Raw genomic sequence first — 17,962 nt, forward strand, 5'->3', positions numbered from 1 at the left:
TTTACCATAGTAAAAAAAAATCAAAAAACAAAATTTGTAAAAGAATTTTTGTGTAGCGTCTGGCTGGCTCAGTGGGTAGAGCATGCAACGCTTGATCTCGGGGTCGTGAATTCAAGCCCCATGTTGGGCATGGAGGTTACTTTAAAAAAAAGAATGTTTACAACAATTCTATTCATAAATGTCAAAAACCTTGAAACTATCCAAATGTCCTTCAATGGGTAAGTAGATAAAGTGGGGCACATCCATACGCTTGAGTACTACGCAGCAATAAAACAGAAAGAACTCCTGACACACGTTATGATTTGGGTGAATCTCAAAGACATTATGCTGAGTGAAGGAAACCGGTCTCAAAAGATGGCGTACTATATGATTCAGCTTCTGTGGCATTCTTCGAGAGACAAAACTAGAGTGATGAAAAACACATCAGTCGTTGCCAGAGATTAGGGTTGTGGGAGGGTGTGACTCTACAGAAGTAGCATGACGGGGTATCTTGAACTTGTCCTGTGTCCTGATTGTGGCAGTGGTTACATATATGTTGAATATATATGTTAATATCCATATACATAAAAATTATAGAACATGTGTTAAAATTCATATTTTATGACTTTATATATAACATATATTTGTTACCTGTTCATATTTGATTAATTTATATATGACATATAACATATATTAAAATTCATAAAACTGAACACTGAGAGAAAGTCAATGCCACTGTAAGATAATCTAAAACTAAAAGTCTTATAAGTCCATAATGAAACATTTAATGTGAGATTTAGGAGTCTATAATTCTACTATAAAAAGCCTTACAGGGGGGTCTGGGTGGCTCAATTGGTTAAGCATGCGACTCTTGATCTCAGCTCAGCTCCTGATCTCACGGTTCATGGGTTCAAGCCCCACATTGGCCTCTGCGTTGATGGCGCAGAGCCTGCTTGGGATTCTCTCTCTCCCTTGCTCTCTGCCCCTCCCTTGCTTGTGCTCTCTCTCTCAAAAAAAGAAAAACAAAAGCCTTACAAAACTATTGAAATTAAAGAATTTGAAAAACCTGTAAGAAAGAGATCACCTAAGTTGACATTAGGCTAATCCTTCTAAGTTTTCTATAATTTCACAAATATTTAAAGAGACTAACAAAGGATGCACAATGTTAATAAAACAAACTTTGTATTTCAGCCCCTGATGTAAATTTTTACATTCCGATCAGAACTTGTTCTCAAAGAGAAAAAAATTAACACATACGATTATGTGCAAAATCAAAATCAAACCCTAGGAGTCCTGTAGAACTGTTATGTGGAAGAAGTGAAATAATGCAAATCAAAGTCATCTGAAATTATGGTCTTACCACAGTTGGAGAAGCACGATGGAATGGAGTGGGAAGGGTCTTAAACATACTGATGTGGTGCCTCCCCACAGCCACCTCCCTCGGCAGCTGTTCTGGGCTCTTCATTACAGTGTCATACTGCCTAGTAGTGCCCAGACAGTCACTAAGTAACGATCATAAACTTAGGCAAGCAAGGGTCGTAAACGAAACACTGTTCTTTGTCATAACCTCAAAGATCAGGGACGAACTGGTGTCTGGAATGGCTCTGCGCTTGCTTCTATGAGGTTATAGATTCACTTCCCTTTTCTGTTCTCTGGAGACAGAGCACAGCTGGTCAGTATCCTTTAGAGGAGTGTTTTCTTCTACAAGTTTCCCAAGGGCCATTACTAAGTGTGAAAAACATTGGGAAGACCACAGCAGATTTGTATATGAGTCACTTTCCATCTGCATATGGTTAAGTGAACTTAACAGCACAAGTTTTATCAAATAGAAAGGCAAAATGAAGCATTTAATTACTTCTTCCCTGGAGATTATGGTTCTTAGATTTTTACTTCCTATTAACCTCATGCATAGGAGGGCCGGAACTGTCTTCTCAAAAGTACATATAGTCACGGTGCCTCGAACATTGTTTTTCTAAGATCTCTTTTCACTATTTCACAGGCCTCACGGAGAGCCTCTCTGGCTCACGTGCCTCCTAATAGAAGTAACAACAGAGGGCAAGAGGGAGAGATGAGTGAGTGAATGAATGAATGAATGAATGAAAGGATAGAGATGGCAGGTCTCTGTCTACTCAGGTCTACACAAAGACCCTATAATCTGAGTCTCCAGAGACTAAGACACATTCACAGTCCAGGACACTGTACTTCCTCCCAATGGGACTCTGATTCATCTTTCAGAAATATTCAGAGGCAATCGGGGCCAGGCCACCAGGGGTCTGCTAGAAAGGAATACAGAGGTGAGTTTCCACAGCTTAGACTCTGAACATCCAGAGAGCTACAAAGTCATTAGATCAGGGGCGCCTGGGGGGCTCAGTCAGTTGAGTGTCCGACTTCAGCTCATGTCATGATCTCACGGTTTGTGGATTCGAGCCCCGCGTCGGGCTCTGTGCTGACAGCTCAGAGCCTGGAGCCTGCTTCGGATTCTGTGTCTCCCTCTCTCTCTGCCCCTCCCTGGCTTGAGCTCTGTCTGTCTCTCTTCAAAAATAAATAAACATTAAAACATTTTTTAACAAAGTCATTGACATCAAATTGGATATCACAGTCTTGCTGACATTTCCATCTTCCCATTACACATGCCCCAACCCTGGATACCCTTGAAGTACCGTGGCCTCGAAATGGTATGAGGAGCTGACTATCGCAGGGAAGAAAACCAGCCCCAACTGATTTGTTGCCAGTAACCTGGGATTACATTCAAGTGATTGGTTTAAGATTGCATGGGGCTTTCTGAAGTACGTGTTTCCTTTATAATGAACTCATAAGAATACAGATTGGGGTGAAACATATGAAGAGTGTGAAACAGAGGATTACCATGTGGATGTAGCTTTCTTCCTCTTCTCTGGAAACAGAATTGGCAAAAAATCTTGCAGAATTAATACCATTTCTTTCTGGAGAGAGAAATCTGGTTCGATTGCTAAGAACAAAAATATAGATGAGGTCAAAGCAATGTCTTACAGCTGCTCTGAAAGCCAGCCAGGAACTGACGAGGTCCCCGCGGCGTTTGCAGCCCCGCCCCCCTTCCAGATACAATTTCCTTCTGGCCACAGCAGTCCCTGAAGCAGAAGAGACTGCCCAGGTTCTGTCCCATGCTGGGGCAAATGGCTCCCAACTCTCAAGGGGCACAGGTCACGAGCTTTCTAGAAACAGACCAAGGCATCATATCACTTAGGGGAAAAAAAAAACACAAACAAAAATAACATGCTCCTTTGTGATTCTCTTGCTTCCCTTCAGAGTAGCCAGCAAAAGTAATGACCGGTGGGCATCCCTCTGATGGAATCAGAACAAGACTGCAAATTAATTTTCACCCTCCTCCCGAGTCAGAAACACAGGCTGTGTCTCTGTGCAGCATGAATGGAAAGAGAGCTCACTGCAGAGTTCTGCCTTGCTAAGTGATTGTATCCTGTGGCATTCAGAGTGAACCGGGAAACTCTCGGGCCAGGCTCCAGACTCTGAAAATACAACCTCTAACAGGTGAGATGAGAGAGTGCAGATACATTTTGGGCTTTGTCTGCCAGGTCCATGAACCATCTCTTTCTCTGAGAACTCCCTTCTCCTATCCTGTTCACGAAGTCGGGCTTCTGGAAGCCACATCGGTTCCGCTGGCCCCTCGCCCTGGGCCACAGGTGATTCCACTCAGGCTGGGGCGGTATAATTCCCTCTCCCCGGAAATGTGAGTTGGGGTCGGAAAAGAGCCGGTCTCTGTTGGTACTGGACTCGTAGCATGTAAGTAAGCTCACAAGGCCTGGTACAGCTCTCCTTGGCCATAAGGCATGTGCCACACTGACAAGAGCTCTCCAGAGAGAGACAGAAGAGCAAATGTGGAGAGAGAAGCAAACGCATGAGAGGGAGAGTTCCCTGGGTTCCCAACAGCTAGTTCCTGACTCCAGCATCCTGGGACATTCAGTTATATTCCTTCCTTTGTGATCTACACAATACTTCTGGCTCATGGTAACAACAAACCCCATCCCCCTTTGACTTAAACTAGACCAGGTGGGCCTCAACTACATTTCATCAAAGATGCATCACAAAAATTGGGAGCGCCTGTGCTGGCTGAGGTCCATTTGAGCAATCAAAGATGTACCAAGGCACAGTGCGGGTCCTGGTTAGAGACGTGTGTTCCCGGATGGTGGACAGGTGGCTCAGGTCCAGCGGGGGTGGCCGTGCTGTGAGAGAAGACACAATATCCAGTATGGTAAGTGCTCAGGAGTGAAAGGATGGAATCTAGAGACTAAAATGAAGACATTCCACTTAGCACATCAAATCCAGATTTACTAACGAGCAGTACTGACAATGAGGGGGAGTTTTGCGGACCTACCCTTCTCCTTCCTCACTGCTCACATTACAGCTAGAGGTAGCAATGGGGCAATACATTTAGTCAGTGTGCATTTGAGACCTCACCGCACATCAGGCATAGTTCTAGGTGTTGGAGGCACAGTGTGAGCAAAGCAGATGAAAGTCTCTGACCTTATGGGATCCAAACATCTACCTTACACTTGGTGTGTCCAAAATGGAAATTTTACCTTTCTTATTACAGGCAGAGATGATCACCCAGGTTCTATCCCCACCTCCCATCCATTGTCTACTTGATAGTCTTTCTACCTAGAACATTCCTCCCCATCTCTCTGCCTGGTTAGTCACCTTCAGATCTCAGGTCAATGTCCCCTGCTTAAAAAGGCCTTCTTTGGCCTCCAGACATCATGGGCATGCATGTATCCCTCTACCATGGCCTTGACCAGGTTGCTTTGTTTCCTCCACTAGACTGCATGGGTGGAAACTGTTTAAGCCCCCTCCGTATCATCAGAACCCAGGACAGCGACTCCTACTTCTCACTTTCCCAGGAGCCTCTGACCTGGGCAAGCTGCTGAGCTGGAAAGGACATATGAGTCACAGTCACATAGTCTCTGGTGTGAAGATCTCTCCTGCTGGCCATAACTCCCTGGCATCAGCCTCACCGACCAGCCACCTCCTGGCTTCTCCACCTGCCCTCTCCCCGTTGGGCCCCAGGGTCTATCCCTGCAGCCACACCTGTCAGAGCCTGAACTCTTGGTCCAGGGGTCCACCTGGACACCCACCCACTGGCTCCCGAACCCTAAGTCCAGACGACATGTTCATGCCTGATCGCCAGGTCCTATGAGCCATGCTGTCCAATATGGTAGCCACCAGTCATATGTGGCTATTTAAATTTATATTTATTAATATTAAATAAAATTTAAAATTCAGCATGGGGAATATAGTCAATAAAAATTCAGTTCTTCGCTTGCGCTGGCCACTTTTCAAGGGTTCAATAGCTACATTTCTGTCATCATAAAATTTCTGTTGGATAGCATTGCTATAGAAAATTAATTAAACGAAACAACATCTACCTCAGAGTTACAGGTCCTTGTGAAATCATTTCTGAGCAGAATGAAGGATTATTTCCTCTGAACCTCATAAGACAGGATTTGCTCTCCTGTGTGGTACTGACTTCATAATCCTCCTTCTTCCAGCTGCTTTTCACCTGTGCTCCTCCCACCCACTGAGGAACCTGCTTCCTCATCTTCACACCCACCCCCCCCCCGCCCCCCGCCCAGTGAAGGGGTGAGGCTGGAAGGACCAGGCAAGGGAGGGGGACTTAATGACCAGGTTGGGGCGTGGCTACCTGAAGTGGTAGTATTTCCAAAGAGCAAACAGAGGTGGGAACAGACCAGATTCTGGGAGTTCCTGGGAGTCACCAGACCTACTAGGCAGGTGGCAGTGGGGGAGAATAAAGTAAGCACATTACTTTGACCTGCTTTTCCTTCCCTCTTCTTCTTTCTCCCTCTCTGTCCGTGCTGTTTGCAGCCCAGGGGAGCTGCCTGGGAGTAACACAGAAGCTTCAAGGAGCTCTGTGCCCAGAGGATCCAGACTCCCTGCTCCCGGACACCTCTGTGGATGGGCACGCACAGGGTAGTGGGTGATCAGCTGCATACGACCAGGTCTGACATTCACCAATTCGGATGAAAAGTCATTCTTGACTACTTTCCTCGGTCTGGGGTGGCAAAGGCCTTTGTTAGGGAAGCAGACAAAGATGGACCCTCTGGAATGAACTTGGCATCGTAGGCTGCATTTGCAGGGCCACAGTGCCCTAAGTCCCGTGCCTCCTTTCCTCAGTCTGGGGCGGCAAGGTCTGCCAGCCCTTCCTGTTCAATCCCAGCCATCGCTCCTCACCCCTACACCTCCCAGGCCTCTGGGACGGCTCCTCCAGTGCTTTCTTCCCAGAGACGGTCAAGAAGGAAACTTCTGCACATGGCCCCTAGGACCTTTCTCCCCTCCCCTGCACAGCAGGTCCGCTCACGTGGCTTACGTTTCCTCTGAGGCTTGAGATCTCTGTTCACTGGGGGAGGCTCCATGTCTGCAGGTAGCTCAGGCAGCGGGCTTGAGATGCTCCCTGGGCTCATGGGGATGTAGTCATCATGGCCGCAGTGGGTTCTAAGAGCAGAGGTGGCCACCTGTGGGCCCATGGGCACGTAGCCATCTTCGGCACTGGCTGAAGCTGTGGGGTACACCGGGGAGAACCCGCATGGCTGCAAGAGAACAGGTGCAGGTCGGGAAGCAAGGCCAAGGCCGTGCACGGGGGTTGCAAGTATCCGAGAATAACTTTGAACTTCCTTAAGAAAGTCAGGTAAGCCTCTAACTTGGGCTCCGCCCCTGCTCCTACTGTATGAGGCAGGTGAGGACACTCCTGGATTTGCTGCTGGAAGATAGAGGGTTATGCATTTCCGCAAACACTCCCAGTGTAGTGTGATGCCTTAAGTCCCACACCCCGAGGCAGACAAGTGTCTGAGTATTAGAACTGGAAGGGTCCTTATAGGACACGAAGTGCAATCGTTCTCAGACAAGTTGAAGCCTTAGGGAAGACTGAAAGGGTCCTCAGAGATTCAGTGCTGAGTCTCAAAAGACTTCGAGGGAGCATATATTGGTCAAGCAACTTGTGGTAAAATCGAGGCTTAAAGGAATTCTAGTGCCAAACTTACCAAATTTAAACTAAGCCGCTTGTCTCGGTGTTTTAAGGATTGGCCTTCTACATCAGCTGTAAGAAACAAGCCAGGGTGGTGAGAAATGCAAGGCAGTATCAATTGAAACTAGGGTCCGAGTCCCTGTGCACCTCGGGGCCCTTTGCTCCGCTCCAGAGGGAAGAGGCGTGTGACACGGTTTCTACGCGCAAGGCTCACTATTCAGGGTAGTTGGGCCGTCAGAACACAGATCCCCAACAGGTGGAAATCAGAGCGGATTTCCAAGTTTCTGTATGATGGCTTGAGTGCCGTCTGTGAATTAGGAACAGATATAGCGGAGAGTTAACAAACGCTTGCCGCATAGACCACATGAATCTTCAGCAAGGACAGATGGTGGACACAGAGCTAGGGGTTTGAAGAGAGAAGGTGTAAAAGATCCCTTGTGATGAGCGGGTGGGTGGGAGGAACGGGCGAGCGAGGGCACCGCGGAGCAGCACCGAGGGCACGCCGGAGACCTGTGATCCCGAACTGGTGACCAGGATTTCCTGTAGTGGTGGTCAGCCACCTGGGTATGTGCTTGGAGAAAGAGGAAAGTTTGGATTAATCCAGGATTAGAAACTTGTCAGATGGACGTGACAGTGTGACATAAAAATTTAGAAGAATTGTCGGATGGAAAGAAGACATGTCCAGAAGGCAGGGCAACAAGATAAATGGGCCTCGACTCAAATGAGATATGATTTGGGGAATTAGCAGCTCAGAGATGGCAGTCACATCCAGAAGTCCGCATGGGTTTATCTAAGTTGTAAGTGTTGAGAGAAGCTTAATTATAAAACTATAAACAATGCCCAGTATTCAAAGAGCAGGAAGATGAGTGACCACAGAGTAATGGGAGAAGTCCAATAAGTGCTCTCAGCCAGTGGGGGCCAGGGAAGTGCTGTCTGTTCCAGAGCATGGAGGCATGAAGTCCGGTTGCCTCAGGAAAATAAACTGAAGAGTCCCCGTCATCTTCAAGTGAAAAATAATTCCCAGCTCAGGAAGGTGGAAGGGAGATTAGTGGAATTAAGGTTATGCATCCTATGCAGATCTTTCTCGACTTCCTTTATTGCTTATGTCCTGATAAAGCCACCCTAAATTGAAAATATCCTAAATCAAAAAGTGTTTACTGCACCTAACCTACTGAACATGACAGCTTAGCCTAGCCTGTCTTCGACATGCTCAGAACACGAACAGTCGCCTACAGCTGGGCAAAGTCGGCCAACACAGAAGCCTATTTGCTAATAAAGGGTTGGTTATTCCGTGTAATTTATTGAATACTGTACCGAAAGCGAAAAACTCCACAGCTGTAAGTGTATTGGTTGTTTAGCCTCTTGACTGCTGCTGCCCAGCTGCACAAGAGGATCGTACCACATACCAGCAGCCTGACAAAGATCCAGACTCAAAATTCTAAGTACAGTTTCTACTGAATGCACATTGCTTTCGCACCATCATAAAGTTGAAAAATCCTACATTGAACCATCATAAGTCAGGGACCATCTGTATACACATATATGTCTACACACACATATGCGCGCAGACACACACTTCTTTATATATTCCTTTTTAACACAAATGGTAGCATATCATACTCACTGTTCTGCAACTTGTTTTTTTCACTTAATACCTTGGAGATCAGGGCAGAGAAACACTATAAAGAGTTTCTTCATTCTTTTCATCACTGGCATTGTGTTTCATTCTACAGATGGACCATAATTTGAGTATTCCTCTAATATTAGATATCAGTTTTATTTCCAACACTTTATTTATTTTTATTTTTTTAATTTTTTGATTTGTTTAGAGAGACAGAGTGTGTGTGCATGTGCTAGTGAGGGAGAAGGGCAGGGGGAGAGAGAGACAGAATCTTAAGCAGGCTCCGCTCAGCATGGAGCCTGACATGGGGCCCGATCCCACGACCCTGGAATCATGACCTGAGCCAAAATCAAGAGTCCGATGTTCAACCAACTACACCACCCAGGCACGCCCTAACACTTTGCTTTAAAACAAAGGACAGAAATGGATGACAAAAATAGAAATAGAAATTGCATGCTTGTACTTGGGAAAGAAAGTGAAGGAAAAGATAAAACCAACCTCAGAAATGAAGTCTAAGTTACAAGATTCCCAGGGAAGAAGAGATTCAACTGAAAATTTATTACGTGCCATTAAAGAAATGCCAGAAAACAACTGACAGACTAAAAAGGAAAGAAAGAGAATCACAGAAAAAAATGGCTGAACTAGAAGACAGGCCAAGAAGATGCAGTGTACACATTTATTATTAGATTCCTTGAAGAAGGAAAACAAAACAGTGGTATAGTGCCAAAATTAAAAATTATAATCCAAGAACAAGTCCACAAATACAGTAACACCCGATGCTACATGCTGAAAGGGCCCGCCAAGTACCTGGTCAATTCTACCCAAAATGGTAAATTCTATTACAACAGCTATATTGATAAAATGACAGAATGAAAACAAATCAAATACCCAGTTCAAACCTAGAAAAAGTACAACAGAGAAAACCAAAATAATTTACAAAATAGGGATAAAAGCAGAAAGTAATAGAGTGCAGAAAGAGAGTAGACAATTTTAAAGAGTCAAAATCTTTGGGATGCCCGGCCAGCTCGGTCGGTGGAGTGGTGAATCTTGATCTCAGGGTTGTGAGTTCAACCCCATGCTGGGTGCAGAGAGTACTTAAAATACTATTTAAAAATTCAAAATCTTTGTTTTCTGGGGAAAAAAGTTACCAAAAGGCAACCGACTAGCCAATGTAATCAATAAAGGAGCAGTGCCTAAGTATACAGAATAAGAACTAAAAAGGAGGAAATTATCGTTGAAGCAGAGGAAATTAAAAGAAACACAAGAGACAATTCTGCACCAATTTCTACATGTTTTAAAATCTAAATGAACTGGATAATTTCCTAGAAAAATAAAATATACCATAAGTGACCCAAATAGAAATAGAAATATTACACATATAAGTCACCATAGAATAAAAGAGAAAATGACCATGGAGCTACCTCCCAAAAGCACCAGGACTCCATGATTTCCACAGAGAATTTTACCAAACTTTCAAAGACCAATGCTACACAAATTGTTCTGAAGCATGCAAAAATAAAAACATATTTCTAATTCTTTTTAGGGGGCAAGTATAACTTTGGTAGCTCGACCTGATAAAGATAAAGCAAATCAGAAAATTACAGGTCAATATCACTTGTGATTATCAGTGCAAAAATCCTAAAGTATTAACAATCAGAGGAAGGTAGGACTATTAAATTGTTTGAGGGAAGAGCTCAGCAAAGCCATTCCCCAAAAAGCAATGATAAAACTGTACAAACTTATTTTTTAAAAAAACCCACAACAACAACTATTTTAAGACTCTTCAAAGTCATCAAAACCACACAACAACTGGAAAGCACTTATTCAAGAAAAACTCCTGGACATCACATAAGAACAGCGTGAGTCTGTGGCATTTTAGCTTGAGGTGTTCCCAAGCCCCTCACTGGCCCAATCAGCAGGTGTTCTACTAGGGCAGGGCGGGCCATGAAGACCACCGGCTTTGCTGCCAAAGGGGACTAACTTGATTTGGATCGAGCATATAAAAAGCCTGTCCCTCTAGGGCACAGGGATCGCAGTGCCAGGCACGGTAAGCAGCGGACAAAGAAGGAGAGCAGCCAGAAATACTGCACGTTGATCTCAGGAACGAGTCCACCAAAGTGCCTCGAAATTCAAGTATGCTAAATACAAACACATCAAGACCAAGACACGTCCCAAACTGCTGAAAATCAAAGGCAAGGGGGACACCTCGAACACAGTGAGAGAAAACCAGCTCTTTATGTACAAGAGAATCACAAGGAGATTAACAGCCAACTACTACTCATGGCAAACGGAAGGCCAGAAGGTAGTAGAATTACATATTCAAAATGCTGAAAGAAACAAATCTGTCCAACGAGAATTCTACATGCAGCACAACTGTATTGCAAAAGTGGAGGCAAAATAGAAACATTCCCGGAGAAACAAAGACTCACGTAACAGCCTTATGCAGGCCGAAAGGACGTGACAGCACGTGGTAGCACCAACTCTACAAAGAACTAAGGGGTGCAGGTAAAGAGAATCATGTAGGTAAATATGAAAGATGACAGAAGTACAGAATTTTCTCTTTTCTTCTTTTAACTGAGTTAACAGACAGTGGCATGAAACAATAATCATAAAACTTATTTTGGGGCCTATAAAGTAGAAAGATCTAACATACTTGGTGATAATAGCCCAGGAGTAGAGAATGGCACTATACTAGAGTCAGGTAATGACAACAGGTTGGAACTCAAAACCACGGGAAGAAATAAAGAGCACGAGAAACAACAAACACATGAGTTTATATAAGAGATTCTGTAAATAAACTTTTTCTGTGTGTATGGGTACGTGCATATATATATTTTCCCAAACCATCTGAAGGGAAGTTGCGGTAATCGGGAACCTTCACTTCAAAATATTTCAGTGTGTATCTCCTAAGAAAAATAACATTCTTGGGGCGCCTGGGTGGCTCAGTCGGTTTTTGGCTCAGGTCATGATCTCATGGTTTGTGAGATCCAGCTGCGTCGGGCTCTGTGCTGACAGCTCAGAGCCTGGAGCCTGCTTTGGAATCTGTGTCTCCATCTGTCTCTGCCCCTTCCCTGCTCGTGCTCGCTCGCTCTCTGTCTCTCAAAAATAAATAAACATTAATCTTTTGTATAACCACAGTGCTTCAGCAAATTTGGTATTGATATAATACTATTATGTAATAAAAGCAGGGAGCTATCTGATTCTTTTTGACAAAAACGAACCATTCCATTGAATGGATGTAAAATAATTTATTTAACCATGTCTCTGTTAACGGACATTAAGGTTAATTCCAATCTTTCACAAATAATTTTCACTCACCAACCATGCACATATGTCCTTTTTACACGTGTAAGCATTTCTGTAACCAAAATTGCCCTTCACAGGAGGGCACCATCTACCAAAACAACAGGTACTATATAGTCCCTATTCAAACACTGCTGCTGTCCCAATACTGTCCTTAAGAGCAACTATTGGCAGGGTGCCTGGGTAGCTCAGTAGGTTAAGCTTTCGACTTCAGCATAGGCCATGATCTCATGGTTTGTGAGTTCGAGCCCCGTGTCAGGCTCCGTGCTGACAACTCAGAGCTTGGAGCCTGCTTTGGATTCTGTGTCCCCCTCTCTCTCTGCCCCTCCCCTGCTCACACTGTCTCTCTCTGTCTCTCAAAAATAAACATTTAAAAAAAATTTTTTTAAAAAGAGCAACTATTGGCTAAATTCCTAGAAGTGGAATTGCTGGGTCATAGCTATAGTGTTTGTACTAACGTAAAAAAAAAAAAAAAAAAAAAAAAAAAAAAAATCACCAAGCTATACTTTTTAATTTTTAAAAAAATTTTAAAGGTTTTATTTTAATCACCCGATGCTTATCACAAGTGCACTCCTTAATCCCCATCACTTATTTCCCCCATCCCCACTCTCCTGTCCTCTGTCACCATCAGTGTGTTCTCTAGAGTTAACAGCCTGTTTCTTGGTATGCCTCTCTCCCTTTTTTCCCCTTTGCTCGTTTTTTTTTTCTTTCTTAAATTCTACATATGATTTGATCATAGATGAAATTTGTCTTTCTCAGGTATTTGTCTTTCTCAGACTGACTTATTTTGCTTAGCATAATACTCTGGCTGTATGCACATCATTGCAAATGGCAAGACTTCATTACTTTTATGACTGAGTGATATCCAAGATACATTCATAAGAGGAAAATCAATGGATGGAACAGAGTGTAAGAATGCTACTGTGTCCATCAAAAAATAGATTATATATGCATGTTTTCTTGAATATCCAGAAAATTCTCTGAAAGGATACAGGTGATAGGAAAATAGCAAACAAGACAGCGGCACAAAGGAGATTTTTTCATTGCATACCTTTTTTTTTTTGTTTTGGAGGAGGAGGAGGAAGAATTGGGGGTAGGGTTTGAAACCAGAAACACCCTCAATTAGCTAAGTCACTTGTCAGACCCTATTTCTCCACCCATAAATATTAGAAAAGGAAAGCGAACTATGGAATACTTCATGAATGTGCATATCACCCTTGCACAGGGCCGGGCTGATCTTCTCTACATCGTTCCAATTTGAGGGTATGTGCTGCCGAGGTAAGCACTGTCTACCTTCTTATAATAAAGACTGTGAAATACAAATATTCCTTTAGAAATTAAATAAATGAAATTTGAACTCAAAATATGAGTCACACAGCAGGTTAGGCACAATTGAAGAGAGACTTCAAAAAGAAATTCTGAAAGAAATTACTAGAATTCAGTACAAAGAGATGAAAAATATCCAAGAGAATTCAAGAAACACGCAAGACAGACGGGAAATCTAAAATACATACACTTGGGGCCCCAGAAGAAAAACAGGGACAACGGAGAGGCAATACTTGAAGATACAGTAACTGTAAGTCAATAAGCCACAAAAAGAATGAAAATAATCCCAGAATGAACTTATAAGATGCCAAAAGCAATAATAAACTCGAAAAATATTTAATGTAAGTGAAGCTTTAAGAAAATTATGGTACAAAAAAAAGAAAATTACGGTATAAAAATACTATCAATAATGTTTACCTGATGGGATTTAGAAAATCAAGAGGGAAGTAAAATACTATATGGTATTAGCATTTAAAGTGGGGAGAGGTGGGGCGCCTGGGTGGCTCAGTCGGTTAAGCGTCCGACTTCGGCTCAGGTCACGATCTCGCGTTCCGTGAGTTCGAGCCCCGCGTCGGGCTCTGGGCTGATGGCTCAGAGCCTGGAGCCTGCTTCCGATTCTGTGTCTCCCTCTCTCTCTGCCCCTCCCCCGTTCATGCTCTGTCTCTCTCTGTCTCAAAAATAAAAATAAAACGTTAAAAAAATAATAATAAAGTGGGGAGAGGTAATTAGGTCGAAAGCATTCTAACGTCTTTGCATTACTTTGGGAGAAGCGCACAGATACTGACGAGGTTAAGGAGGTAACATGGAGAAAGGACTCACTAAAAGGACAGGAATGTGCCACACAACTTCCAAAGGAGTAGAGGTTAGACCTGAAGAGATGCAGCAAACCCAACTCAGAAGAAAGCAGGGGATGAGATTACAAATAAGAAATTTTGTACAAACAGGAAAAAACAGAAACCACAAAATAAAACGGTAAAAACAAATCTAATTAGTGTAAATGGGTTAACCTTTCTAGTTAAAAGAGAAATGCTATCAAAACAGATGAAAAATTTAAAAGAAGGATACAGGATTGAGCCCTGCATTGGCTCCATGCTGAGCGTGGAGCCTGCTTGGGATTCTCTCCCTCCCTCTCTCTCTGCCACTCCCTCGCTCGTGCTCTAAATAAATAACACGTGCTCGTGCTCTAAAAAAATAACAATACAAAAAAAGCTATATGCTTTTTATAAGAAACACATCTAGGGACACCTGGGTGGCTCAGTCACTTAAGCATCTGACTCTTGATTTCGGCTCAGGTCATGATCTTGTGCGTGTGCTCTCTCTCTCTTTCTCTCTCTCTCAAATAAATTAAAAACAAAAGAAACAGCTCTAAAATTTGGTCATGGAAAATATGAAAACCAAAGAATGAGAAAATGTGTACCATGCAAATACTGAGCAAAGGAATGCCGATTAATATTTTAGTATTTAGTACTTAATATAGGCATAGCTACATTAATATCACATAAGGCAGACTTTAAGACAAAAACATTACTACAGAGTCATGACAAATTGATAAAAGTTTCAGTTCACTAGAAAAAATATACAAATTCTAAGAGATATGTAACTAATAACATAGCTTTAAATTATATACAGAAAACTCTGACAGAATGATAAAGGAGAAAGAGACACTCTTCAGTCATAGGGATAGATTTTAGCATACCTTGCTCGGTACCTGCTACAAGGGAACAGAATCAGTGCCAACAGAGGAGGAATAGATGACATGACCGCTAAAGAACTTGACCTGAGCATGTGTCCTTGTCAGGTATATTCAGAACATTCACAGAAATACCTATATATTGAGCCACAGAAGAAATCTCAAATTCCTAAGGATTGAACTCATGCAAAGTATGTTCTCCAATTAAAATGTAATAAGCTACAGGGGAGCCTGGGCGGCTCAGTTGGTTGAGGGTCTGACTTCAGCTCAGGTCATGATCTCTCAGTCAGTGAGTTCAAGCCCCACATGGGGCTCTGTGCTGACAGCTAAGAGCCCGGAGCCTGCTTTGGATTCTGTGTCTCCCTGTCTCTGCCCCTCCCCTGCTCATGCTATGTTCTCTTTCTCAAAAACGAATAAATGTTAAAAAAAATTAAATGTAATCAACTAGAAAAACAACTAGAAAATCCTCAGGTTTGGAAATTAAGAAATGCAGTTGTACATAATGCATAGGGCAAAGAAGAAGCCACAATGAAAACTAGAAAAAATTTTGAACTGAATTAAAATGAAAATATGACCCTCAAAACTTATGGGATGTGGCTAAGACAATGTTTATAGAAACTTCGTAGCCTTAACACGTATATTTGACAAGAAAGAAAGAAATTCAATGAGCCACCCATCCATGAAAGGAACTTAGAAAAATATGCAAATTACCTCCAAGGAAGTACAACAAGGGTCAGGAAACTTTTTCTGGAAAGAGCCAAATAGTATTTTTTTCCCACAACCCCTTAAGAGTTAAAAAAAAAAAAAAATCTTAGTTGGTGGGCTGAAACAAAACAAAACAAAACAACAACAACAATAACAAAAAACAGGCTGTTGGTCAGATTTGGCCCATAGGCCACAGTTTGGTGGCCCAAGAAGGAAGGAAATAATGAAGATATGAGCAAAAATTAATGCAACAGAAAACAAATATACAACTGGAAAAAAATCAACAAAGCCAAATTCTGTACTCCAGGAAGAAAACAAAGCCAAAACAAAACAGAGGCACCTGGCTGGCTCAGTGACTGGAGCATGCAACTCTTGATCTTGGGGTCGTGAGTTCAAGCCCCGTGTTGGGTGTAGAGCCTACTTAAAACAAAACAAGAATAACTAGTATCAGTGATAAACTGCCAGTAAGACTGATTAAGAAATACAGATGAAGGCCCACATTATCAATATCAGGATTGAAAAGAAGCTATTATAAAAGATCCTACAGATAGCAAGAGGCTATTATAATCAATTTTATGATAATAAATCTGAAAAGGTAGGAGAAATAGACTGCTTGAAAAATACATAAAACCTGAAATAGTTTATTAAAGACTAAAGAAGGAAATTGAATCTTTAATTTAAACATCTTTCCACAAAGCAAACCCCATGTCCCAATGGTTTTTCTAGTAAATTCTACTAATCAACTAGGTTGAATACCAACCATACGCAAATTTTTCCAAAGAATAAAAAGGAGGAAAACTTCTTAGTTTGTTCTACGAAGTCTGCATAGCCTTTTTTTTTTAAACCAAAACCTGACACATTTATTACAAAAAAAGAAAATTATAGGACAGCCTTCCTCAGACCAAAAAACATGTTCAAAACAAAATATGAGCAAACAAATCTAGTAATTTATTGAAAGGGTACCCTTTATGATGAAGTTGAGTTTATTTCAGAAATGCAAGTGGGGGGCCCCTGGGCGACTCAGTCAGTTGAGCATCCGACTTCAGCTCAGGTCATGATCTCACAGTTTGTGGGTTCGAGCCCCGCATCGGGCTCTGCGCTGACAGCTCAGAGCCTGGAGTCTGCTTCGGATTCTGTGTCTCCCTCTCTCTGCCCCTCCCCGTTCTTACTTTGTCTCACTCCGCCTCTCAAAAATAAATAAATGTAAAAAAAAATTTAATTAAAAAAAAGGAATGCGAAGTAGGTATGGCATTCAAAAATCAACCAATAAGGGGCACCTGGGGGCTCAGTTGGTTAAGTGTCCAACTCTTGATTTCGGCTCAGGATATGAGCTCATGGTTCCTGACTTTGAGCCCTGTGTTGGGCTCTGCGCTAGCAGTGCAGAGCCTGCTTGGGATTCTCTTTCTCCCTCTCTCTCTGCCTCTCCCACACTCTTGCTCTCTCAAAATAAATGAATAAACTTAAAAAAACCAATAAACTTCCTCACATCTTAAGAGAATAAAAGAGAAAAATCGTATGATCATAAAATGTTTCAACAAATTCAATATCCATTTATGATTTACAAAATATAACACTTGGGGTGCCTGGGTGGCTCAGTCGGTCAAGCATTCAACTCTTGGTTTAGGCTCAGGTAATGGTCCCATTGTTCTTGGGTTCAAGCCCTGCGTCGGGCTCTGCGCTGACAGAGCACAGCCTGCTTGGGATTCTCTCTCTCCTTCTCTCTCTGCCCCTCCCCAGTTCTTTCTCACACACAAAGTAAATAAACTTTAAAAATAAGTAATAAAAAATAACAAAAATAACAAAATAACTTAGCAAAGTAAGGTTATCAGAGAATGTCTTTAATGAACGGTATGAATGGTATCTACAGAAATCTGCAAGCCACATTATAAATGTGAAACGCTGGAAGCATTCCATCTGAGACCAGGAATAAGACAAGGATCCCTGTTGCCGCCCCTCCTATTCAACAATGTCTTGGACTCCCTAGCTGAAGCAGCGACAGAAGAAAAAGTAAATGGAAGATAGGTGTTATAAAAGATGAAATGAAGGAGCACCTGGCTGGCTCAGTCGGTAGAGCGTGCGACGCTTGACCTCGGGGTTGTAAGTTTGAGCCCCACATTGGGTGTACAGATTACTTAAAAATAAAATAAAATAAAAAAGATGAAATGGGGGCGCTGGGGTGGCTCAGCTGCTTAAGCGACTGACCTCAGCTCAGGTCATGTTTAGGAAAGCTAGATAACAGGGGCACCTGGGGGCTCAGTCAGTTAAGGGTCTGACTCTTGATCTTGGCTCAGGTCACGATCTCATGGTT

At 42.7% G+C, this 17,962-nt stretch overlaps 1 protein-coding gene and 1 non-coding gene across 3 annotated transcripts in view; both read right to left on the bottom strand.

Moving 5' to 3' along the window:
• The window catches only part of GAB3 (GRB2 associated binding protein 3), a 78,406-nt gene that overhangs the window by 15,741 nt on the left and 44,703 nt on the right, over positions 1-17,962 (bottom strand). For both annotated transcript variants that reach the window (XM_049644521.1, XM_049644520.1), the window contains 4 exons: positions 7,026-7,081; positions 6,356-6,575; positions 4,115-4,196; positions 2,845-2,947 (listed from right to left, as the gene is read on the bottom strand). In XM_049644521.1, coding sequence (XP_049500478.1) covers positions 2,845-2,947; positions 4,115-4,196; positions 6,356-6,575; positions 7,026-7,081 — 461 coding nt within the window. The remainder of the gene's footprint in view (positions 1-2,844; positions 2,948-4,114; positions 4,197-6,355; positions 6,576-7,025; positions 7,082-17,962) is intronic.
• Positions 13,114-13,219, bottom strand: LOC125932443 (U6 spliceosomal RNA). The gene has a single exon (XR_007460611.1). It is a non-coding gene; the product is annotated as a U6 spliceosomal RNA (small nuclear RNA).

The sequence above is a fragment of the Panthera uncia genome, chromosome X (genome assembly GCF_023721935.1).
Source record: "Panthera uncia isolate 11264 chromosome X, Puncia_PCG_1.0, whole genome shotgun sequence".
NCBI classification, from domain to species: domain Eukaryota; kingdom Metazoa; phylum Chordata; class Mammalia; order Carnivora; family Felidae; genus Panthera; species Panthera uncia.